The sequence below is a fragment of the Lepisma saccharinum genome, chromosome 12 (genome assembly GCF_977018435.1).
Source record: "Lepisma saccharinum chromosome 12, izLepSacc3.1, whole genome shotgun sequence".
Taxonomy (NCBI): Eukaryota; Metazoa; Arthropoda; class Insecta; order Zygentoma; family Lepismatidae; genus Lepisma; species Lepisma saccharinum.
In genome coordinates, this window is record NC_139240.1 from 20,180,929 (window position 1) to 20,208,592 (window position 27,664).

General features: G+C 39.3%; 1 protein-coding gene across 1 annotated transcript in view; it reads right to left on the bottom strand.

Moving 5' to 3' along the window:
* LOC145996593 (tRNA pseudouridine(38/39) synthase-like) overlaps positions 1-27,664 on the bottom strand; it is a 123,908-nt gene that overhangs the window by 73,799 nt on the left and 22,445 nt on the right. The window contains exon 4 of the mRNA XM_083133145.1: positions 26,050-26,259. Within this exon, the coding sequence (XP_082989271.1) occupies positions 26,050-26,259 (210 nt within the window). The remainder of the gene's footprint in view (positions 1-26,049; positions 26,260-27,664) is intronic.

Here is a 27,664-nt window from a genome sequence, read left to right on the forward strand (position 1 = left end):
CTAACTTCACAGAAGTTAATACTAGCATGTTCCTTTCTTTAAGCTATAAAAAGGTGGTCAAATCACTTTTGTCTGTGGTTTAACTTTATTTCGAGTTCACTTTTGCTACATAGGCTAATCGGGAATGACCTACAGTTTAAAGTGAGATTCGAGCCACTGAGCAATGTGCACCCAGAAGAGATGGAAGTTCGATCTCGGAACCCCTTGATTACAAAGTGACAGAGTTGCATTCAATTACCTTTGAAACGAAACGCAGAATGTGGTTGTTACATGATCATACTGATTCTCCTTCTTTTTGCTTGGCGTACATAGTGTGAAATCACTGAAGATTGGCTGAGGGAAAAATATCTTAATCTACACACAAGTGCGCGCGAATATGTGTGTGTATATAATATATATATACAGGGTGTCATTTTAATGGCGCCCACGGACCACAGATTCGTGTAGAGGACATCAAAACAAACAACTTTTTTCAGTAACATTTTTCTCGTTGGTGCGTCGTTTCGGTGCTACAGTCGTTCAAAAAAGCCCGTTTTGCCGCCTGAATGCTGGCAACCACACTCAACATTTGATTGCATTTGTGACGTCATATCCCGTCGTGAAGCGATGCGTTACAGGGTTGCCAGGAACACACATATTCTGTGAAAAATTACATAGCTACAATCAGCCACATTATGTGCCGTAACACAAAACGAGAAAACACGTTCTGTAACCTAACAGGAAGTAAACAAACGATACGTAAAATGGCAGAAAGAAAATAGAATTCAAGTGGAAGTGGTCATATCGAATTTTGTATCAGCTTACATGTAAAATATTTGCAAATTTAGTTACCACGTTGGCATCTACAATTTAGTCTATCCACTTCGTCCTTCTGATACTAGTTGTCTGTGACACACTGAACAGGTGACAAAATAGAAATGAAAGAACTAAAAATTCCAAAGGTAAGCAACAGATAATACAATGTATATTCAGAGCATTATGAGGCAAGTGGGAAAAATGATTGAAAATACAGGGATATAGTAAGTAGTAGTACGAGTAATACAAGCTCTAAGACGACTATGTTTTTATCTACGCACCGGATATACTATTACAAATGTGAACAGGGTAGTATATTCGGTACTGATTCATCATTAGATTGTTACTGGGGTTGTACTTGTTTTAGCCGTAATGTAACAACGTGAACATACTTCGTTATCCGTTATCAGCACAAAAGTACCGCATGGCATCTGGATACAAACCTGTAGATATCAACCTTGCAACGAGATTTGCAAATATTTGACATGTATTGGGCGTAAACAGCCACGTGTAAGCTGTAAGTCCAATAAAATTTATTGTTGTTGGTATTTTAGATGTAAGCTGAGACAAAATCCGGCATGACATTTCATTTTGAATACGTGTTTTACCATTTCTCATATCGTTGGTCCACTTTCCCCTTCCCCTGAGATGACTGCTGATCTTCTGGCTGGTAGGCTATGATGTTCGGTCTACTGGACACGTTTCTCGCTTCGTTTTACAGCTAATAATGTGGTTGGTAGTTTGTCATTTTTCACAAAATTTGTGTGTTCCTTGCAACCCTACCGTGCGCTGTTTCGTCGCAGGAAATGACGTCACGGATACGATCAAATGTTGTGTTTGGTTGCCAGCATCCAGGCGGCAAAACGGTCTTTTTTGATCGGCTGTAGCGTCGAATTGACGCACCAACGTGAAAAATGTTACTGAGAAAAGTTGTTTGTTTTGATGTCTTCTACACGAATCTGTGGTCCGTGGGCGCCATTAAAATGACACCCTGTATATATATAAAATTAAATATGGAGTTACTAATTATTAAATTAAAAATGCATTATTAAATATTTGACTTATTTTTATAAATATCAGATCTGTACAAACTAGCGAACTGATTACTTTAAAGAGTCAATAAATTTAAAAATTGTTGAAATTGTTTTATTATTTAACAATTATTTAACTGTTGAAAGATTTATTTATTGATTGAATTGGTATATTTTACTTACCTTTTGTGCCACTTTTGGCTAATCGCAAAAATGGGGATGAGTTATGATTAGACGGATTTTTAGGTTCTAAAAAGTGTGCTTTTAGATTCCTAAAATAGGCTCTAAAATCCTAAAATATGTTCGAAAAACCTTAAAATAGGTTCTAAAAATCCTAAAAATATTAAGTTACTCACGAAAAATCCTGAAATAGGTTAAAAAAAATTTAAATTGTTCAAAATTCTTGAAAATGCTGATTAGGTATAGTCATCTATATCCTGAAATACGCACTATCTTGCATAACATTATGTGTGTTGCCTAACCCTACGGCAATGGCAGAACTTACCATTGGAAATTGGCTATTAAAATCCACTCTTTACCGTATAGTTAGGCAACAGCCTTTTTACATGTTATTCACAGTCAAACTCCGCAATTTTGTTTGTGAGGATCATCTTATATGCTGAAAATAATCTTTCAACAAAAACATAGTCAATGGTGCAAACTTCAATGCTGAAATGTTGGTGAATGCCACAAAGCACCGAAGTGACTCGAAAGTGAGCAAGGCGACACAGATCAGACCACTTTGGATTGTACAGGTAACAGTGGAACCAGACATTTTGCTTTGTTAAGAGCTTTGAAAAATCACAATGGACTTGGAGGAAGGGAAATCGACAGAGAGTACATTTCAAACACGTTCGTCATTGAATTTTTTCGTGACGAAACAAAGCAAATGCTTCTGTGTGACATAAAATTTCTGTAAAATCCTTCAAAATATATAAAAACCTAAAAAAAGGCTTGATTTAGGCACAAAAACTTAAAATAGGTTCTAACAAGCGAAATATTTTTTTCGTAAATATAAAACTTCATCAGTTGTTGCGCTTTTTAATCAAACGTTGACATAACTTATTATTTCTTACATACCTGTAAAGAAAAAATAGGTTAAACACCTGAAATCCGAGATCTAATTATAACTTAAAAATTGCATTCATTTGATTTAGAGTACGAGGTCATTCTATTACGAAATTTATCTAATTTTGTCTGGTGTCGCCCGTGTCACATATTGGTGATAAATGCTGAGGATTTCTGTTTTTTCCTTAGTTGACTTCTATTCAATGACAGCTTAAAGAAAGCTAAGCATTTGTTTATCGCAGACGAAAATTGTCCATATAACAATGCAGAATGTGAAAATTTCACAACAAAATTATATGCGAGGTAATTTCGTACTTAGTAAGTCACTCGTACATACGTATTTGATTTTTGCCACAGATTTGGGGGTTTACAGACCAGCACCCCCGGTACGATCTCGGCCCCAAAGAAAGAAGGGAATCAGACAAAAAAAACAACAAAAAAAACAAAAAAAACTAGAGAGTAAAAAGTAAATTTATCGCGTGAAAATATGGCCATTCTATTCAATTACTATTGTCTTTAGTTCGTAGACAGAATAATCTTTAAAGAAACCAACTTCTTTTAAACTTTTTTTTCGATGACTTCACAAACGAGGAGACAGGATAGGGTAGTTGTTGAACAGTCGATCTTGTTTCTCTGCTATCGGTATCTAAGGTTGCCAGACACTCATCTTTTATGCTTAACTTCGCTGCTTTTAAATAACGTATTTTTTTCAACATTAAAACATAAAGTTGGTTTACACAGTTTAAATTGAAAATAAAAAGAATTGTCGTGAAGTAGTGCTGAGAGAACACGGAAGTGAGCTTTCTTGCTTCTCTCTCTTCCCACACGACCTACATGTGTTTCTGAGGTAGTGGCAACGATGCCCACTAATCCCCTCCCAGACAAGCGAAGGGAGAAAACCAGTACGTGTTGTTATTAGATGTTATCTGTAGAAGCACTTTTCTCGCTCTTCTTGTGTAACTTAGGTTAAATACAGAAATCCTGTGTTGTGCGTGCAATCGAAGGCATATGTAATAATAGACAAATTGCTTATCATTATCATTGGCGTAGCATGGGCATTTCGGGTTGGAAAGCCAAGTCCAAAGGAAGGGTCGGCCCTTAATAATTTACTTATGGAATTAGTAGCTACAGGTATTTTATTTGCATGAAGTCAGCTGGGTTTTCAATAAAACATCATCCATGCATGTTTTAGCTAGAAAATTAGATGCCTCACTATGCCACAAATGTTTTGAACTCTGGTGTTTTATACCTTTTTTATACCTTTCTGCATGACGCAAGTCATTAGAAAACCTACCTGAATCACAAGCGCCTCTGAACAACAGTAGATGTTATTGTTGTGGGTCATCCAACTACTGATTGATTTGGTTTATTTTACTTCGCTTTTCTACCACTTTTAGTTAATCGCAAATATGAATATGAGTGATGATATTGATGAAGTGACACTCACAAAGAACACCCGTGCTCACGCCGGGATTTGAACCAGGGTCCTCTGTCGTCTTGGCGCGCTATGCAAAACACTCTGACACGGAGGTGTGGCGGATGATCCAACTATCGTACACTCTACTAACGTAACAGTGCCGATTAGTAATTCAGACTACTGTTTATTGCATCTTGAGAATGCTGATAAACATTTTAAAATAATTTTGTCCAGAGACCATTCGATGTTAAGAGTTTTCAAATGAATACTAAACATTTCCACTGACACAATATTAAGCGGTTAGATACTAACAATATTAAGCGGTTAGATACTAACGAAATAATAATAATAAAAAAGAATAGTTTTTGCGGGTTAAGTGGTAGAGCAGTCACATGCTGAACTTATATCACGAGAGCTTCACCAACTTATTTGACAAAAACTGTTGATCTATTAGTTTTTAATGCACATCTCTGTTCATGCGATAAATTATGCAATGTAGTGGTCATTAAGAAATGGTATATTTGAGTTTGGTAAAGTTGCGTCAGTCAATATTGCATATTGTTGCATCAAACAGCACGAGCCCGATTAAACGAGTAGGAATTCTGCTTCTGTCATCTGCGACAGAAGAAAGGAAAGGTCACATGAGCCCTAGAACCAATCTCTGCTCCGTAAGCTAGCGTCCAAGAGAGCATTGCCCGCATGCTGTAGAGATTCAACCTCCAGATAGGCAGCTGGGAATATAGTCATTTACGCCAAACCTGACAGGCGTCCGGCCAGGAAAGGCATTGAAAAAATGCTAGAACGACTGTTGTTAGTGGAGCGCTGCAAGCGGATCGCGAAAAATAGTTATTATAATGCTATGACGGTCAAACATATATGACATTAGTCAAGTTTTACTTTATATTGTATTTTCATAATTCACGCATTTTTGAAATTTTAAATCACGGTACGAAGGGCGTATGGGCGTACTATAACGCTACTACACTGATGATTACGTTAATTAATTATCTGCGCCGGACCCCGTGGCCGAGCGGTTAGCACATCGCGCTGCGATGCTAGGGGTCCCGGGTTCGAATCCCGCTCGGGCTTCGTTGTTTGTAAATGTCCATTCATCAATTTCATAATTTCATCCCTCAACCTCATCTTCGCAAATTAGCCAAGAGGAACAAAACGCGAAGTAAAATAAACCCAATCAATCAATCAATTATCTGTGTCCCTCAATGTGATCTTCAAGGGTTGGACTGAATAAGAAAATAATGAAAAAACGATGAGCATTTTGCCTGCTATAATGTTTGCCGTTGACTGTATACAGCAAGAGGATGTTTTGCTGTGGTCTTCGAAAAGGAGCCTAGCTTTCAAATCCTGGTCGGCTAATACACGAGTGTTTGTGTGCGCAGTTCCATCATTCATCCCCAGTGTGAACAATATACTAAGGTTTCCAGTGTATTTCTGTTTTGGCTATTTTACACCGATTTTCTACCTATCGGGTTAATCGCGACGATGAGGATAAATGATGAACCGATGAAATTGTGATGGGACACACAAAATGATACATCCACGACTGACCAGGTACGAACCTGGACCTTCGTAGCGTGTTACGCCGTTTACTCCGCAACGGAAGCCGACCAAAGGTTTCAGATGACAAATGACAGAATGTAGACGCTCACTCACGATATCGCCAGCAACGGTTCAAAGTTGAGTCCTTTGAGTTTATTTCTTTTTATATTTTTTATAAGTCCATATTATTCACATAAAGCCTAAACCCCTTGTTTCGGAATGAGTGTTTTATTTTTGTGTAGTGTATCGTGCAGTGCGTAACACTGTTGGCTTGTAATCAAGGGTTTCCAGATTCTGTCCCCTGTGGAAGCACATTGTGCATTGGTTCGGATTCCAATTTAAACTGTAGGTACAGTCTCGGTTAACCTATCTTTGCAAGGAGTCGACTTAAAGCAAAGTTTTAAATATTTTTTCCGATTTCGTGTCTTCATCATTTGTTCTCATCTTCGCAATCAATCAAAAGTATCAGAAAGGAGGCGTAAAATTAGAAACGTACGAATAAAACAAAAACGCTTTCAGCCACTTAAGTTGACCTGACTAGGTTTTCAGTCAACTCTGTCGTTAAACAAACTGGAGCCAGGGGTGTTCAGAGGAAGCGGAGACGGTTGGGACACGATGCTTAATGGGAATTTTTGGAGGGGACAACAGTAATTGAATTTTCATAATATAATAAATAACAAAACATTAAAAAATATTTTTATACTTTTTCTATCACTTCTATCTAACTTCACACAAAAATGTGTATGTGTGGTTGTTTTAAATCCACTTTATGCACAGATAGGATAATCGGAACTGGGCCTACAGTTTAAAGTGGGATCCGAACCACTGTACTATGTGCCGACGACACTATGTATAAAGCGACGACGTTGCCACTACGCCATCGGATAGGCCCCAGGTACGTGTGTGGTATGTTCGAGCAGAGAATTAGTTGGAAAAGTCAAACAAACAAATAACCAAAAGCACGGTTCAGTACGCTAAAAAAAGTGCAAAATATGCATTGTTTATTTTTATGTTTCAAAACATGAAAGTGTCAGTACTTTCCTTTCGATAATATTTTAGTTTCAACTTCGGCAATGAAGATTTCAAACAAGGGCGGAACCAGAAACTGCATGTTTTCTTTCTTCAGCGTTGGTTCTTTCACACCTGCAACCAGGCAAAGGGACAGCCTGTTTCCTCCGGCCTTTTAAGAAATAGTCGGGCTGTTAGCATTTTATCCAGTGCCCACCACCCTATATTGGCTTACATTCGAACCACAGAATCCCTTATGAAATCTGTTTGTAATTTTTAATTTCCTCTTCTTGCCTTCTTTCGATTATTTTCGAATTAAACTTCCAATTTTACTTGGTTATTAGCTCTTACTAGTGTTGGGCGATATACCGTCTGGACGTTATATCGCGATATTGAAACTATATCGTCCAGGCGATATCAACTACACGCTATATCGTCACGAAATTTGGCGATATATATCGCCGATATCACGATAGGGAGAAAATATCGTATTGTGTCGTCTGTGACGAAATTTTCTTGACGATATATCGCAATATCAAATTTCGGATATCATCCAACCCTAGCTCTTGCTCTGAAGTGGATTTCATTAAGTATATATATTTTTTCGAGGGCACTGCTTCTGCATTCGTGCTTGTTTTCACTTTCAAATATCATTCCCTCTTCGGTTGTTGCCACCTCGTCTTTCCTTCTTGTTGGCTACAAGTGCTCAATGCAGAGGTTGGAAGATTGCTGGCGCCGTTAGCTGCGGGGGAGGGGAGAGTAGATGCATCACCCCCCACAAGGTACGGAAAACGCAGAAAGTAGATGTATTTCATTGGGTTTCCTTGTATTATACCACGCCAGAAACAAAGTTAAAGCACATGCACGTGTGATTGGAAGTACGTTTAGTTCCACGCCTACGCGCATTTGCGTTTTATTAATGTAAGAAATGGTCGAACAATTTTGAATGTTCCCAGTTTTCGTTGTTCAACAGATGCCAAAGAGTAATCATGCTAAACCGATTTTGCGAGTCAGTTTAAATACAGATATCTGAAAGATATGTGTAATCATCCTAATCAAATCATAGCCAGTATTAACTTAACGACTATTATTAATTATGCCTACTCATTTTATATAGGAGTGGCTGCGGTAGCTCAGTCGGTTGCCATGCTAAAGGTCCCGGGTTCGATCCCCGACCGGTTCAAATACGGGTACTTTTCTAACGTTGGAAGCTGCCCCGGCGCCCACCCAGCGTCGAATAACATGGGTACCTGGGGGAAACCCTGGGGAAGGGGGGTAAATGCGGTCAGGGGCGTGATGCTGATCACACCCCCACTCACGAGACCGGATCAAGAAAGTGTGGGGCATTACACCCGGCATGGTGCTAAGCACAGGGGAACACTTTACCTTTTTACATTTTATATAGGAACCCTTTGTGCTTGGGGAAGGGATTGGTCAGACGAGTCATTTTCTGCCTCCCCTAGATAACTCAAGATTACCTCCCCTGCAGCCGCTTAAGGCCGGTCCACACCCTACGTCTTATAGTACGTCTTGCTTGCGCAGTTCAAAACTGTACCTTTAAAGATGTTGCAGTTCACACGCTACGTCTTTTACCTACTCAGTTCCGTGCAGTCCATCATGTAGGAAGTGCTACTGTGGTCCATTTTCGCAATTTGCATTTTTTTCTCACGTGGTGAGCCTGATGACTGGCGAAATTACTTACGAATGGATATTGAAACATACAATCATTTACTGGAATTAGTAACCCCACATATCACGAAACAAAGCACTTGTATGAGAAAAACAATTTCACCATTGCGGCACGGGGGAGGCCCCTCTTAGTTGGAATACTTTCCAATGTTCAAAAATCAAAAGTTAACATAATAGCATTTTTTGACGGTTCTCTAATGAGAAAGTTATTTATAATTCAGTTTGCTTAAAAATGCTTCTATTATAAGTAAGAAATCAACAACAATGTACACGATACTTATATTTTCATTATTTTATGCCGCTCTTTTACCTCTTGGATTAATTGCGATGATGAGAATGGATGATGAAAGATTTAATGATGATTGGACGAACAAAGTGATACATACGCACATGACCATGGTTCGAACCTGAGACTTCTGTCTTTCTGGTATATTTTGCTGAGAGTATTGCCATAGAGATAGGGTAAGGTAATATTAAAGTACACTTCCTGTGAGGTTGAAAAAGTACCATCATGTTATCATTTGTGGTTTGGTTTATTTTACTACACTTTTACGCTACTTTTGGCTAACTGCGAAGATGGGGATGAGAGATGACATGATGAAATTGATGAATGGACACTCACAAACACATATGATCAGTTCGGGACTCGAACCCGGGACCTTTGGCGTCGAAGTACAGTGTGATACCCACTCCGCCTCGGACACGAAGATAGGCTAATCCACTCTGGACCTATAATTGGAATTCCAACCACAGTTTAATGTACTCCTACGGAGACTGAACTCAAGTCCCCTGGATTATATGGCGACAGATTTACCACTACGAAATGAAAGACTTGAGTGTACCTCATCGCTTGAATCAATTCAAGGCCTCCCCGATGGCGCAGTGGTAGCGTCCTTGTCTTGTAATCAAGGGGTCCCGGGTTCGATACCCGGTGAAGGCACATAGTGTTTCTGATCCCACTTTAAACTGTATGTCCGATCCCGATTAGCCTTACTGTGCACAACGTGGACTTAAAACACCTAATCAATATAGCAGACTCGTCATCCATGGAATTCGTAGACTCCCTCAAAGTTTCCGGATTGGTCAAAAATCTAAATAAATGAAAATACCATAACATTGGCTTATAAACAACGTTATCTCCAGCACCAGAACAAATTGATTTGTTCACCTTGACCAATTCTTTACGATAAACTCTCCTCATAGAATTGAGTTTTCTTACTTCTGTGTCTCTGTTTGTTGCAGCGTCAATCTACTTGTATTCTTGTAATAAGCCGTCATAGGCCTGATTCTTGTCACGGTCACTGTAGTCCTTTGATTTTACCTGCCACAAACACGGAAAGCTCTTGTAGAGTTCAATGAACTCAGCTAAATACTCGCGTGAACACTGACGAAGATTGGTCTTCGTCGTAAAGGTCTAATTTATCAGGGAAAAAAAGAAAACAAATTCTCGACCTCCGCTAATAGTGTTTCGACACTAGGGTAGAATGAGAACTGAGCGACAGGTGCGGTGCACAAAAGACTGAGGGGAGCGTCCACACGCACAAATTGTTTGCACAGATGTCTGAGATTTTCGCAGACATCTATGCTCTTGGGCTCAGTCTTTGGTTGACAATTTGGTTCACGACCTATTTAATTAAAATGTTTCATACATAAATATTTATATTTTGGTTATTTTATGTCGCTGGTGTATTTCGCGGGTTAATCGAAACAATGAGGTGGAATGATGGAGTGATAGAATGATGAAGGAACAAACACGATGTCCATGATTCCATGTTATCGCGTTTATTCTTTACATTTAGCTATAATTTACGGAAAACTGTGAAAAAGTAGTTAACAAGACTTTAAAACCAGAATTTTAGTAATTGTTTCATAACCTCAAGATTAGCCCATGTACAGAATTGGATTTCTCCTATTTTACTACGATGCTGTGATTCTTGCTTGTGGGCGAGGGGAGCTCAAGGGAGGGGAGGGGGTAGACGACGTTCATGGCTGCAGCGTTGCCGCTTCAAAGTACGGAAAGGAGGGAAATTATGCCATTGCTGTTTTCTCTGTGTTGGTAATATTTCTGGGCATGTGGCCTGAAAGCAAATGATTGTCTCAAGTCGGATTAAACTTTATGGATAATAATGTTTGGATTCCCATTAAAAATTAACCAGTAGACCTACATAGTCCTGCACCGTCGCAGTGCGGTCTAAGGTGTGATTGATGCTTTGGGGTCCGGCTACGGGATGCACTAAGGTTCGAGTCTCCTGGGGAAGCGTGGCAACTTTCCTCTGAGATTTCGGCCAGTGTATGGGACCGGTGGCCACTCAACATCGTGAGGAAATTGGTTGAATGAACTCCCTCCTTGGCAGGTGGGAGTGAGGACGGTAGTCGGTAGGTAGGCCCGGTATCTCAATGGGCTGTTGTAGTGTACCTACATAAAAACGATTTACACCAACATTTAGCTTATTCGAGCGTTAATGTGGACCATCACAATTCGACCATAAGTTTTTATTTAGTTAATCTCAAAGAGAGCGGTTGTTTTGAAAACACATAAAGCTGCACTTTTTTTTTGTTCTCACGACGATAAGAAATCTAATACATACTCGAAAAAAAAAAACCGTTAGTTACTGTAGCTTACCCCAGAATTCATTAAGTTAAATTTGATGTAACTCGTATTTCTGTAGGTCTAATGGTAAATTTCTAATTGTAGTGAAAACTCGAGTAGTCATAATTTTTAATCGGACAGTAGTGCGCCGGATTCTTTCTTTATTGTTTCCTTTATGACGCAGCGTTTGTGCGAGAGATCGTGATGATTAGATATAAAGACATATCGCTGTTCAGGAACAGCACATGTTAACACCTTGTATTGATTGCTTCAATCAAAATTTTTTGGGTGCGTCGGCACATCAGGCCATTTTGCACCCTTCAATGAATGCGAGGAAGATTCCCTTATCTAAAACCCTTACTTCAATTTTAAAAAAAAGATAAAAAAAAGGAGTGTAAAAAGCCCCTCAAGAAAGGTTAAAAATACAGGTTGTAAATGAACCTGCATTAAACAAACACAACACATGAGAAAGGTAAGGATATTTAAAAACTACCACAGAAGCAGTGGAACAGACCTGCTCTTCTCAATTTTTTTTTAAAAAAAATTGTCTAAAACATTGACATTGTCACCCAAAGAGGATGACAAATCCTTAGGGAGGTTAAATCCCTGTCTGATGTGACTAAAATCGGCACATTCGAGAAGAATGTGTCGAACGCTTAAAACAACGTTGCAAGTACGGCACAAAAGAGAGCCCAGTTCTTGCAGCAAACGTCGATGTGTTAGACGACTGTGTCCGATTCGGAGCCGCTTTAATATTACTTCTTCTCGCCGCTAGGGACGAAACGAGGAAGCAGCGATGGGCTTGATAGCTCGCAGCTTGTTTCCCCTTATCTCATCCCACTCGGCCTGCCACGTGTGAAGAACCGAACAACTAAAACATTCTGCAGGTCCCTAAATGGCCTTGTAAATGAATCGCCTGTTCTTTGTCTCCTTATCACATTTTAAGTACAAGCACCTTTTAACTCTTTCAGCAAAGTGCTAACTTGATATATAAATAGCAGGTGTAAACATACTAATTAGTTTCATAATTTAAATTAATACTATAAATATGGACGCTTATAACACGTACGCAAAGTTCAGAACTATTCAATAAAATAGGTTGGATCTTGGAGAAACGGGAAGAATTCAATTTATCGTTATTATTATTATTGTTTTCTTTCACTTTCGGTCTCGGAATGGAGTCTTCATGCACGACAGTGTGTCCAAAGTCACCTGTATTCCTAAAATTGCGTACATTTTTCTGGCAGAGACAACATAGAAATCAGGTTAGATTATCATAAGCCATATAACTCCACACTTACATGATTGATTGATTGATTGAGTTAGTGTTTTAAGACCACCTTATGCGCAGTAAGGCTATTTGGGACTGGGCCTACAGTTTAAAGTGGGATACGAACCACTATGTACCTCCACCGGGTATCGAACCCGGCCACACTACCATGACATATATGCCTTCAGTCATGGCGCAATGCACGGGAAAAGCTGCACCTTTACTTCGTTTGCGCTTAATTCTTTCCATTTGCGCTTAAAGCGTTCGTGTTTAAACTTTTCGTGATTATTCTTCTTGTGCTTATTTATTAATTTTGGTACGCGATCGTTTCGTTCTGCATTTCTTTGAAATTTAATGGGACTCGATACACTGACATCGTGTCATTCAATGAAAAACTGCTTGAGAAGACTTGGCTTTCCTAGGCAAGTTGCGCCAAATAGTTTAGTAGCGTCCACTTCCAGGGTGGGGCAAAGGTCTCTTCTCAGACACAAACATAGCTTTCTAAGATTCTAGGGGATCGTAAGCACGTAATATCAAAAACACTTGATTCAGTTAACATGTATTGATTATTATTAATAATAATAATAATAATAATATTATTATTATTAAACGTGTAACATATAGCGAATACATTGCATTCAGTTAGAGAAGTTGCCAGTGATTATTGAGTAATATTTGTGCATTCATACCGTAGGTGGAGGGAGAACAAAGAGAACAACAAAATTCGACACACCCTTTACACATCATTAAACTTTTAAACCTGTCGGACGTGTTATTTTAGGAAATGTATATACTTCATTTGAAAGAAAGTTGTGGGAGTTGCTGCTATGTCATTGGCCACCGCTGAAACTTATTTGTGCAGTTATAAGCCCTACGAAATGAACCCCAGTTCAAAGGGGGAAGGGAAGGGGGGGGGGTGATGGACGGCGACGTTCATGCAGTTTATGGACAGCACCAAACGTTGTCGTCTGCCAGGCCAGTGTTCTTTAAAAGTCATTTGTATATTATAATTATTTTACGTCACTTTTTTGCCACTTTTGGCTTATCGCGACGATGAATGCTGATTATGTTGTATGGATGAAGAGACAAAAAAACAAAAAAAAACGTCTAGGCTGACGGGACTCGAACCCGGAGCATACGGTGGCGAGCTCCTGCAGTCAACCAATCAGCGTACTCGCTCACAGACTACAACCTTTAGACAGAGAGTATGCTTTAGAAGTGGGTGGAATTAATCTTTTCATACCGTTCCGCTCAGGAAATTACGACAACCATTGATTGAAAATATAAACATATTTTAACTGGCGTTAAAAGTGATCTGTAAGAATATCCGTTTAACATTCATATTGGTTGAAGAATAGAATTTAATAGGTCGGTTGTTATAACTACAATTAAAACTTTGTTGAAGAGTTTGTTTCATGTTATAAGATTATAATTTATATTGTATTGGAGGCTAAGGCGTTAATTTTCAGCCGAAAATTTCCAATCGGTTGTTTGACGAATGGGCTAAAAAACAGAACACTGATCGGCGCAGAACATGTTGACCATTCACATCTCTCCAGTAAAGCTCGGATCACCCTCCCCCCATGGTCCGGTCAAGGTTCGTTCAATCGCGCTCAGCTCGAGGTCCGGTCACAATCGGGTGGAAATAATATTTGACCGGAGCGTGAGGAGGAGGAGCTTGACTTTGTGAAGCTCGGTCATTGATGTGAACGTCTGATAGGTTCAGCCCCCTTGCAAAGAATACGTGACCAAGTTTTGTGCGAGAAGATGAGCCGTCAGAAGGCAACGACCTATTGTAACAACTGAAAAAAAGGCGAGTAATTATGAAATTGATTGATGGGGCCATTGAGCAATAAAATCCCACAATATTTTCCTCTCAGTTCTGTTTTTAAAACATTGGTCCAAATATGTGATTTCAAGAACCTGACTAAAATAAATTTAAGAAAAAAAAACTGACCGAAACAACCAAATTACAATTAGCAAATGAAAGAAAGTTAAATAGGGAACTAACCACAAGTACGATCCGTAAACACTAGTTGTAACTACATTTTTTCATCTCGTTGCATCAATTAAAATCCTTAAGTCAAGAAGCTAACCTATTGGCGGTCATATTTTTCCGTACAACCAAGTTGTCATTTTTGTGTGTGCAAAGGGAAGGGAGGTGGTGGTTGGTCGAACCTCTGCCAAGGGAAAAATCATTTTTGATAAGTGGCCCCGAATCAAGATTAACAACGAACTTGTTCTTCGTTTAAGGAAAACGATACAAAATTACTCCCTATTTTTTATTTTTTTTTTTTAAAAAAAAAAAAGTCGAGGAAAGCCACGTTCCACACGATGCGCGTAACAATCGGGTCCTTGAAGCTAGGCTTACAGCCTGCTGTATATTTGTCATGTGTTGTGTGGGAAACTTTCTAATAAAAGAGATGGTCAACAATGTCGATGTGAAACAATGAGCCCGAAATTTTTTATGTCGAACCTAGATCGACAAAGTAGTGTTACCATTGCTGACATTTACAGTTTTGCACATTGTACTTGCAAATAAACGTTTGCCGATTTCTAACCAAAAGTATAACATTATATTTATGATAACCGACCTCCTGTCAGAGTGGTTAGCAGAGCGTGCTACGCCACCAGGTTCGAATCCCGGCCTGGGCATGGATGTTCATTGTGATGTTCTTTCATCAATTTAATCGTATTACCATTCATTCTCATCCTCCAGATTAGTCAAAACTGGCATAAAAACGAAGTAAATCAACCAAGTCAATGAATCGCCGCTTTCACAATTACTTTTCTTCTTTGTCAATTTCTTCTAATTAACGCCAGTGCTGCAACAGCCAAGTCCGTTGTTGAAAATATCTTAATCATTGTAGTTAGCACAATAGACAGGCTTTTCATACAGAAAAATCCGTGTACTCTGTCTGGAGGAAACCAACACCAGACACGTTGATCGTATCTTGACGGAGCGAAGCGTGACCGCTAGTGTGGATACCCTCCGACTGTGAGCGGAGCTTTAGGGAAGAATGAATGACCCGAGTGTTGCTTGAGCGCAGATGTGAATAAAGCCTAAACGCTATACGGGACGCGCTGTGCTTTCTGTGACGTCACCTGTGCTGTTTGGGTCTGTGATAACGACAAAGATTTTTCTGATTTGATTTATTTTATTTTCCTTCGCGTTTTGTACCTCTTGGCTAATTTGCGAAGATGGGGATGAGTGATGAAATGATGAACATTCATGATGAATGATGAATGGACATTCAAAAACAACCAAGCCCGAGCGGGAATCGAACCCGGGACCCTTGGCTCTGCAGCGCGATGTGCTAACCACTCGGCCAGAGTCCGGCAAGTGGTGTTGAATTTCCAAAAAATGAAGAAAGAACAGTAAAAAAAATCAATAAATTATTATATGTGGGCCTATGAACCCCGCCCCCCGCACAGGGAAGTAAGTTTCTCGTACGGCACGGGTAAGAAAAGTACATCGGGAGACAAGTTTGGATGTTAGTACCTATCCAAGAGCAGAAAGACAATCTTATCATTGAAAAATGTGGAATATTTAGCTCGAACGAATGAATATGTGTAATATTTAATATGTATTATAGTTTTATTTTCCCCATACTATTAACATTCTTCATACTATCCGTGAATGATTTTTGAGTTGTTAAGTTCATTTATACAAAGATAGGTTAATCGGGACTGAACCTACATTTTTATTTGGGATCCGAACAAGTATGTGCCCTCCCACCCACCCCGGGTATCGAATCTGGGAGCTCTTGATTACAAGGCAACGACGTAACGTTTACCACTATCACTAATATTTCATTTATACGATTTTTCAATTTAATGTTGCTAACAAAATGTATTTTTTCGTTATTGATATTATCATTCTTCATAATACTCAGTCATTGTTATGTGCCCCTACGTGCGCCCCTATATCCCGCTAAATCCGCCAGTATATCAGTCGACAGCACCTATCATTGCTCTGTGTTTCTCTTTAACCCCCTGGCTATGCCTGCCGTGGTTTGTCGACGAGTCTGCCCTCTTGCGCCTGGAACTAGAAGCTAAGACACGTGGTTGGGGACCGTTAGCTGATTTCCCTCTCCTTCCGTCCTTGTCGACCGTACACGCATGCGCACGAACCTCGGAAAGTAAGTGCATCTGACGCTGTGTATGGGAGCCCGCCATCTGCAACGAATTCTAACGACCATAACCGTCATTTGTGTATCGCGAAATTGTCAAAAAAAGCTACACTAGCGCCACATACCCCCCCCCGTCCCGACCCTCAAGTTTGTGTATCGTGGTTTGTGTGTAGCATATCCGAGGTAAAAATAACTTTTCGCTGGAAACAATTTTCTGGGCTATTTACAGGTCGTAGAGTCCAAAAAATTGGGAGAGCTTTCCGAGGTACCGTCATTTTTACCTCGGTTAAATTTTTTACCTCGGAACGTTGGTGTTTAATCTCATGGGGCACCTCGGAACAACGGATTTGCAAACTCACTCACTCTCTCTCTCTCTCTCTCTCTCTCTCTCTCTCTCTCTCTCTCTCTCTCTCTCTCTCTCACACACACACACACACACACACACACACACACACACACACACACACACACACACACACACACACACACACACACACACACACACACACACACACACACACACACACACACACACACACACACACACACACACACACACACACACACACACACACACACACACACACACACACACACAGATATATATATATATATATATTAGATATTTTGTATAAATCATCAGAGCGTAACACAAAAATTTGGTTAGCAAGAAACTTTTCAGTTTGTCACGATACACGTGTAGACCAAGAGAGAAAAGTGTTGACCATTGTTTGAAGTTATTTTTAGAATGCATTGTTACCCCACAGAACCATTACTTATTGGGCAATCATAGTTTGTTTACGTGGGCTGTCTCACGTATCGCCGCCGAGGTTACATTACAATTCAGTTGCATGCGTAGGAAGTGCAGTGTGCTGTGTGATAATTGTGGATTGCATGTAAGTTACATATTTTGTTTAATATTGGATATAGAAACTGGAAAAAGACGCAGTATTGGTAAACTTCAAGGTAAGGAATGCATAATAGTTATGCGCGTGTTAAATAATTTTTGTAAAGTCAATGAATATTAGCAAGACGGTTAAGACAACAGCTGATGTTACGGAGTGTTCGGAACGTCTTATATACAGAATACGAAAGGAAGAAACTGAAGGTAATCTCAGAACACCGGCAAAAAAGAAGTCAAAAAGAATGGAGAAACAGAATAATGCCAGAACAAGAAAATACGATGGAACCGGGTCCATCAAGAGAAACAGATTTTTTGGAGGATATAATGGCATTACAAGACGAGGACAGTAGTTACGCTTAAAGGTACGTGAGCACATTTTGTTATTACTTTATTTTCCGCAAAAAATATATCTTAATGTTTGTTTTTATATTTATTTAATTCTGTTTATGTAAAGGATACAACATTCAATGATAGAAGTAACAATAGTTGCGTGTGTTACACATATAATACAAATGTAAAATAGTAAATAGTTACGTCAAAATATAAACCTTTACATGCAAATCTTGAAGTAACTATAATTTTTCCCAAAATACATCAAATACATAGATTTTGAAGATTTCCTATACGATATTAAGGAAGTAAATTTGTCGCAATCATTAGTGATTAACAGCGACTCGATGTGGTTCCGTTTGTTGATATGGCAACACCGTGCTCCATTTAACCCATACTGAATTTTAAGGTTGAGACGGTCTATAGCTGGGAAAGCCAAACCCCTGCACAGCAAAGTAGCTGCATTATGCTGGTTGCCATGACAACAGTGATGTCACTGCTTTTCCTGCATGGTTTAGCCTTTCCATGACTGAAGTGCTACAGGGAATACAAAGAAATCTTCTGCATTTAGCCTTTGAGAAGTTGAAATGAGTGCGTACTGTTATCTGTGTCGTTTACTTTTGTGCAATTTTTAACAGAAATATGAATTCTGCTTTTGATTTAGTGTGTGTTTTGTTAGAAAGCCGATTTCCTCGTTTCTTTTGTTGGAAAGATGAAGATAAGAAATATGTTTTACATTGTGGTCATCTCATCCTATGGAATAACAATCAGTGCTAGTAAAGAAATCTAGTTGACTGATTGGGTTTATTTTACGTCGTTTTTTCTGCCACTTTTGGCTAATTGCGAAGATGAAATTGATGGACACTCACAAAGAACACCCATGCCCAGATGGGGGATTCAAACCTGAAACCTCTAGGATCATAGTGCGATGTACAAACCACTCCTCCACAAAGGTCAGCCATGAGGATGAGTTAGATGAAATTACAGTGGCATCTCGTAGCCTCAAATTTGGCCGGGGTTTATTTTTTAAAGAATTTAACATATAATGACATTTTACATGAATTACAAAAAAATAGTATTTTTCTTCTTCTAGACTTAAAACTGGACTTATTTTTTTAAAGAATTTAAAATATAATGAGAATTCACATGAATTACAAAAGAAACAGGTATTGCTGTGAAACATACCTTTCTACGAATGTTGACTCTCATTTAAACAAGAACTGTGCTCTCCTGTTCTTCTGCTCAGCAAATTTTTTTATTACTTTTTCGTTGAAGCCCTTTACGTTTGCAATGTATTCTTTCTCTATTGTAAGCACTGCCAAGGCATTGGGTCTGTCTTGTACCATTGCATTTCTTAAGCAGGTTTTAATACGCTTCAATGTGCTGAAACATCGTTCAGATTCAGCTGTTGCCACTGGGGTTGTTAATACTGTAACGACCCTGCGTGGTCGCCATTCACTTATTATTAGACCTTGCGTGGCTTCTAAATTCTTTTTAATTTCGGATGAAAGAGTTAAGCGGAATGTCCCTGCGAGGCATACGCTTTTAGTTTAAATGTATTCTGTAAACACCTCTAAGTTTACTAGCTTCACTTATTATTAGACCCTGCGTGGTCGCTGCATTCTGTAAACGTTATCAATTATTGTCTTTTACACTGTTCAACTCTTTGTTTAGTATTGCAGAGTCCTGCGTGGCTCATTATTAATTGTATTGTCTGAATGCACACAGTTTTAGTTTATTATGACACGTGCATCTAGTGATTTTCCCACTAGTGTTTTCTCAATGTCAAAACCTTGATAATTCTCAGTACGGAGTTTGCTATATGTAAAAAAATGAGTTGGCAACGCATACTTGTAATTAAAATTTTCACCACCCATGCACCACCGCAAGTATAAAGCCAGCGCAGCGAGGCCCGAAGCTCAGTTGGCTCCCTGATGTCAATTTGCAAACATCCAGGGTTAACTGGCCTCCCAGCCTGAGAACTAGAAGCCATCCCAGAAGGAAGGACGGTGAAAGAAGAAGAAGAGCCTGGGAGCAACCTACCTACCTGGTCCGCTCGCTTAGGCTGATAGGTGCCCAGGTTCTACCTGCCCGGCTTGTCTGGGAGTACCCGGACCTTCCTTTCTAACCTGCCATCCCTGCATAGGAGACACTGGTTGGCTCGCCAATTCCCCGCTGACGCAGGGGGGTGTCGCGGCATCCTTTAATCCTTTTACCCAGCACCCACTATTCGGGGGTACTGATTGATTTCGGTCAATTCCCGGCTGTGGTTGAGGGTACTACGCGCAACCTACTCTCTTTTACAGGGGAACCCGTGACGTCAGCGGCGACCAAGGCCCTAAATAAAATTAGGTCCCCATACTCCCCCTGGCATCTCACTGCGAGGAATGACTTGAATGATCCCTGACCCCCCTTTATCTCTTAGAGACCAAAAGTGGTGCACGTAAATACAGGTGCGTGGTAAGAGTTACAGGTAAAGACATGTGTGTAACTGTGCTAACGGACATCCTTGTGTTGAGATTATAATAAACATTATAGATATATATATATATATATAAACCTGGTTTAACCTTTCTTTACACCCAGCAAGTCCTGAGATAATTCTGAGTCCTTGTTCTACGACTGATAAGTAGTTAGCACGTATGGGTAAACTTTTGCCACCCACCTAATTGCAGGGTTTAGTGTGTTGAACGCAGCCAGTGCCTGTACTCCTGTGCTGTGTTGTTGTGGTCGTGGGTGAACGTTGCAATACTATGTTTGTCATTTTTACTGTTTCTGAAAAGGTATCCTCCAAATTATTTTCAATGAAAAATGAATGCAATGTACTGATAGAGTTTATGTTTTTAAACTCTTCACTACAATAAAGAACACGAAGTTCATTCTTTAGTTTTCTCTCTTCTATGAAGGGATAATATTTGGCACAATTCTTACACGAATCATCGAGAAAATCACAGTTCCTCCAGTCATTGAATTTTGCAGGGTCAACTAAATTCAAACACTCCAAATGTTCAGTTGCACCAAATTTCTCTTCGGCTTGATGAATAATTATATCGCAGCACTCAATAGCTCATGCTGTTTTGTTAACACTGCTTTTTATTTTCTTCAAGATGTTACACAGAACAGAACTAATATCACTGATATCAGCAACAAATTTACGAAGATGTTCCTTTACGTGTACCATTGTTGTAATTGTCTTCAGCAAAATATTTCGACGAAGGGCATTATCCCGTTAAAGATATCCAAGAAAAAAATGAATTGCTCATATTCAAGGAAATGTATTAGTCCAGTTGCTTCCCTAATTGACACAGAATCCCAGGAGCCATCCTGCTGAATAATTTCCAAACACTCTACCAGGGCTTCCTTGCACTGGAAAACAGATGACGCTAACCTACTCTGGAAATTCCATCTTGTTTGGCACGTTGGCACCGTTGATGACATACCTCCTGCAGTAAATCTATTCTCTTACTAGATAAAGAGAGGGACGAATGCAGATAAATTGGCAAAAAAATTCTGATAGCTGTGGTAGAGCATACTTTTTGCATTATGAGATTGAGTTGGGGTGCATAACAATGTACAAAATAAGCACACGGATAAACATCTCTTGCAAGTTTCTGGACTCCCAAGACGTACCACTCGGAATGCAGATCCACAATCATACATTTGAGAAATTAATTCATCTTTTAGTTTGTACTGCTCTAATGCATCTAGGCTAATATACATTGGGATATCCCTGATGCAGATCTGTCAGTCAGTTGCACGAAACAATGAAAATGCTCTACTACTTGCGAACACTGAACAAAACGAATCACAATAACCAATTGTGTCTTATTGGAAATGTCGCTGGTTTCATCCGCTTGTACAGACACAAACATCGCTTTCTTTACATCCTCCTGGAGGGCCTCACTGTAAACCTGGTACATACAGTCTAACAACTCATTTTGTATCATGGCTGATGTGTATTTATTTACTTTGGATTCCTCTAAATGTTCATGCAAACTGTTATCTAGCTTAGCAATTTCATTTACTAAATCTAGGAAGATGCCTCTGTTTAAAGATTCTTCTATTTCATTATGTCCTCGTAGAGCAAGTTCATGTCTACCACTGAATTTTAAGTAATTGATAATTCTATTTAATATATGCCTATTTTTCCAGACTAATTCATTGTGTCTTGTAATTGACAGCCTATATCCTTCATCAATTTGTGTTCGAACATCAACCTTTCCAAACAAACTCAATTTTAACGAGTTTCCAATGTGGGAAGAACTTGTTTCATGTGACTTAATTCTTTCAGAAAGATGTTTGAGATCACTTATACCATGAACTGACCATGAAGCATCACCACCAAACAAAAGGCAATTAAAACAAAAGCGAGTTTTCTTGATCTCGCTAGCTGTCATCCACGGTTTCCTGTTGTACCAGTCTGGATTGAAAAAGCGTGATTGTGATTTGTGATTTTGTATTATTGTAACACTCGGATGGTCAGGACCTAATTGTTTAACAAGTTTTTCTTGGTCACTCAAAGTCTGAAATGGCGTTGCCAACAAGAAATCCACTTTGTTCATAGCGAATAAAAGCCACCACAACACTACGGTACAACACACGAGATTGAACGCAACGGAAGTAGCCCCGAATTCAGCTCTCAAACTCATTGCACTCTCCCCTTCTCTATCTGCTAGCACGTGACCTTCACTGTAGCGTAGGCCACGCCTCCTTTGCGACGAGCCCAGGAGACCGATAACTGACATCAATGCTGCTAGGAGCGCTGTTGTATCCATTGCAGCCAACGATGAACTTACGTGGGTAAAAATCTCCTTTTAAAAGATTGTGTGATACTTATGTGTTATGGTGATTGATATTATGTCAATACGTCCATTTTTCTTTAGGGGCTAAGCCCTGGAAGCCCCAAGGCCACTGTGAAATTAGATGAAACTGCTATAGAGACACTACCAGTGTCTACAAAAAAATCCAATTTAGATCCTTCGGACAATATCATGAGTTGACTGCTCAATATTAACTACATTAAAATTGTCTAATTGTTTCTACCCACCCTGAACAACACTCATCCACACATATGGCAACAGTGTAGAGTAAGCACTGAGAATACATCACTGACTAAAATAAAATTAATTTGTAATCGTGCACAGTACCTGGATTAAGAATTATTTGCACTTGAAATAAGAGTCATTGCAATTTAACTTGCACTTTACAAAAAGAAGCTAAATATTTCACTTTCAGCAAATCAATAAGTTTGTATCGGCTAATGAGAGTCCAAATACTGATTATTCTACCCCATACAATGAGAAGTCCCGTACTGCTACTTGCATCTATCCTGTTGTGACTATGTTGAAAATTCTGTTGCTCGGCAATAATTTTGTTTTCATGGTTGGCATTCCTACACTGAAGGTCATGTGGAAAGCTTGCTCGAATTCATATATCAGCTGTTGCGCCATCGTTCATGTGAGTGCACATGGTTAGTGCTGAGAACTAGGGATTGCCAAACGGATCCGGATCCGAAAAATCTGGATCCAAAAGTTACGAAAATTCCGGATCCGAAAGTTCCAGATCTGGATCCGGATCCGAGAGTTCCGGATTTTTTTCATCCGGATCCAAGAGTTTCGTACCTCAATCCCATTATAATATTACCACACCTTAAAAGGTATTATGATCTTCGGCTACTAAGAAATTTTTCATTAGTTAGTCCTACAAGAATTTTTTTCAAGTATTGTTCCTAAAATACTTTGCTACGCGTCGGCTAACACACTCGTGCACAAAAATAATCTTACTTGTTTAACATAAAATGTCAGAGGTGATTTTGTAAATGCCATTGAAACGAATATGTATTCATTCGAATGTATTGGAAATGAAAACATACATAAATGTGAGACATTCAATTCCAGGATGAAACCTTTAACACATATAACAAGATAGAAATGTTATACAAAAATTATACAATTGTTCTACAGTTACAGTTTTACAAATTAAAATAAAACATTATAGTATATGCAGTGTTATATAATTACAAAGTGTAAGACTAACAAGGGAGGTTATCTAAGTGTCCCCCTCCGATTTCCATGAAACTTGGCAGGCGTATAGTGGGGCCCAAAGGAAGAAATACATGTTTTTTTGTTTCAACTAAAAAACGGTTTTAGGGGGCAAAACCCCCTCAAATGTAAAGATGAGGACAAATTGAAGTGTGCATTTGACCTATGTGTCCCCCTCCGATTTCCATGATACTTGCCAGGTGTGTGTGTATAAACGGGCCCAAAGAAAGAAATACGTGTTTTTCTTTTTTTGCCTCAGCAAAAAAACTGTTTTAGGAGGCAATACCTCCACAAATGTCAATATGAGGACAAATTTAAGTGTGCATTTGGCCTATGTGTCCCCCTCCGATTTCCATGAAACTTGGCAGGTGTATAGTGGGGCCCAATGAAAGAAATGCGTGTTTTTTTTTTCGTTTCAGCTAAAAAACTGTTTTACAGGGCAAAACCCACTCAATTGTCAAGATGAGGACAAATTGAAGTGGGGATCTGACCCCTGTGTCCCCCTCCGATTTCCATGAAACTTGGCAGGTGTGTGTATAAACGGACCCAAATGAAGAAATACGTGTTTTTTTGTTTGGGCTAAAAATCTGTTCTAGGGGGCAACCTCCCCTCAAATGTCAAGATGAGGACAAATTGAAGTGGGGATCTGACACCTGTGTCCCCCTCCGATTTCCATGAAACTTGGCAGGTGTGTGTATAAATGGACCCAAATGAAGAAATACGTGTTTTTTTTGTTTGTGCTAAAAATCTGTTCTAGGGGGCAACCTCCCCTCAAATGTCAAGATGAGGACAAATTGAAGTGGGGATCTGACCCCTGTGTTCCCTTCCGATTTCTATGAAACGTGGTGGGTGTATAGAGGGGGCCCAAAGGAAGAAATACGTGTTTTTTTTTGTTTCAGCTGAAAACTGTTTTAAGGGGCAAAATCCCCTCAAATGAAAAGATGAGGATAAATTGAAGTAAGGATCTGACCCCTGTGTCCCCCTCCGATTTTCATGAAACTTTGCAGGTGTATAGAGGGGTCCAAAGGAAGAAATACGTGTTTTTTTGTTTCGGCTAAAAAACTATTTTAGGGGGGCAAAACCCGCCTCAAATATCAAGATGAGTACAAATTGACGTGTGGATCATCTGACCCCTGTGTCCCCCTCCGATTTCCATGGAATTTGACAGGTGTATAGAGAGGCCCTATGCCCCCTGTTTCTTCCTATGGCATATTTACGTGGTTTCGGGGTCAGATACCCACTTCAATTTCTCCTCATCTTGACATTTGAGGGGGGGTCTCTATATATACCTGCCAAGTTTCATGGAAATCGGAGGCGGAGACTTAGACCTCCCTTGTAAGTGTATTAATTAATTACAAATCACGCACGCGCGTACACACACTATATATATATGTGTATGTATATATATTATATATATATGTATATGTATATGTATGTTTGCAGGTAACAATATGTTATAAGCACATTCTTACTTTCCAAAGAAGCGCAGGTGGGATGGCAAAACGGGGCCAACCAGATCCGGATTTCGGATCCGCTAGGATCCGGATCTGGCCATCCCTACTGAGAACCAGCTAGTGCCATGTGTGTGGGTGCACGAATGACAATGCACGTGCAAACGATGTACTGTAATGTAATGTAAATTTGTTTGAATTTGAATTAAATTGCTGTTTTAGGTCCACTTTATGCACAGATAGGCTAATTGGGACAGGACCTACAGTTTAAAGTAAGATCCAAACCACTGCACAATAAGTCTCCACCGGGTAACGAAACAGGACCACTTGATTACAAGACAATGTTGTTACCACTATGTTATCAAGGAGGCAATCATAATGTAAAGTTCTCAAGTATGTTATAATGTATAATGTAACATATATAATGTAAATAGATACATGTTATAATAAATAAATATGTCATATATAGAGTTGAACCACAATTTTACGTTCTCAGGTTTTATATTTCCTGCATTATACATTCAATCTTGATGGCCCCGACGTATCAAAATTATAAAATTTTCCTCGATTTTACATTTTCCTGCGTTTTAAGTTTTTTTCAGTATGGTCCCCTGAAAAACGTAAAATCGAGGTTCTGCTGTATTTACTATGTAATATACTCTAGGGGTTTGGGAACTTCTCGGACAACCTGTGTAATTTGATCAAAGTGCATGTAAAAGCAGGTATGTGTGTGATTAAGTAAAAAAAAAACAACCACCAACTCACTTCAATATCCAAGTCTCCTCGTGGTAGAAAGTACTTGTAAGTCCTCTGAATGCAGTCAAACCGGGCACTCTTTGCCTCTGGGACAGGGCACCAAGCGATCGTCCGGATCTGTGGCGGGAGAATCCTGTTCAGGAGCCTGCAGTACTCCATCTCCTGAGATACATCCTCCTCATCACTTTCCAGTCTGCTTCTTAAGTCTATGGAAATCACCTACTAACAAGGAAAGCCCAGTATGAACACCACATACACACACGATTCGTTTCACTCATTAAGAAAATTAAAATACAGACAGGCATAGGCAAAGTTCTGGAGGGGCCAGCATAAAGAAGACTAAAAAAAATAACACATGATTAAGTTCAGTTACTACATTTTTGTTATGAAGCCATACCGCAAATCTTGACATTTGGCATGATGGAATGTGCGGTAATTGCACCGCAATAGTGGGTCTTAGACAATTTGATTGATATGTACAGTTTGAAGAAAGACAAACGTAAAATGACTTTGTGTTGAGTCAACAGTTACTGCTGAGGCATCAAAGGAACTTTTCAATTTAATTTTTCTGAAATTTCTGAAGCTTACTATTGTACCGTAACTTTTTTAAAGTAATACGAGTATTGTATCAATAATGCAATGCAAAATGCAATAATCGTGCTGACAACCAATGTACTAATTAATATTTGTTTACTTAAGTGAGGAAATTTAGCATTTTCAAATCTAAAAGGCCTAAAACTAAGTGTTTTTAAGTTGTTGTTTTTGTTTTTTTTTAATTTCCGGGGGAAGGCCTCCGAACCCCTTATAAACTAGGGGATATTCAATAACCCTCAAGTACATCATATGCTTCTCCCAGTCTGGGCCCCCCCCAAAGCAAAAGCTCAAACTCCGCCCATGCACAGGGTTGTCAAAACCAAGACTGATTCTATGATAATTAAATGCTTTACACCATATCAATCTATGAGTGTTTTGCGTCAAAGCAAACTTACTTTTGAATTTATTTCAAATTTTGCATTGCTTTTCTGCCACTTTTGGCTGATCGTTACGATGAGGATGAGTGATGATATGATGAAATTCACACAGGGACACTCGCAAAGAATTTGGAATTTGAACCCTGGTGTCATAGGGCACTCTGCCATACAGGTCAGCATAAAATAATCTTCAAATCATCACCATTAAAATGTTTAAATGTAAAATTTATTTACAGGTGCAAACATATTTCTTAAGACTTTATACAGGGTGGCACGGAGCCAACAGACACATTTTAAATCTGAATACTGTGCCGGCGTAATAGCTTGTCGTGGTTGGTGGGAAGAGGAACGGTAGAAGAGAGGATGCCATTTCATATCAGTTGCAATGGAGCATTGAACAACATGTTACCTGTGTTCGTAGTTATTATGGAATGAAGTCTGCGACAGGAGCACAGCATATTCTTAGATGAAAGTTCGATGTTGGGTGACATGGACATGTACCATTTTGGAATACCATATTGATTGGGTGAAGAAATTTAAAGAAAGTTTCATGATTATTAAAAACTAAAACAAGCCATTGTTGACGAAGTTGCAGCTATTTATGAGGACCTACGGTGATGTGTGTACGGCAACCTCTGCAACAAGAGGCGCGT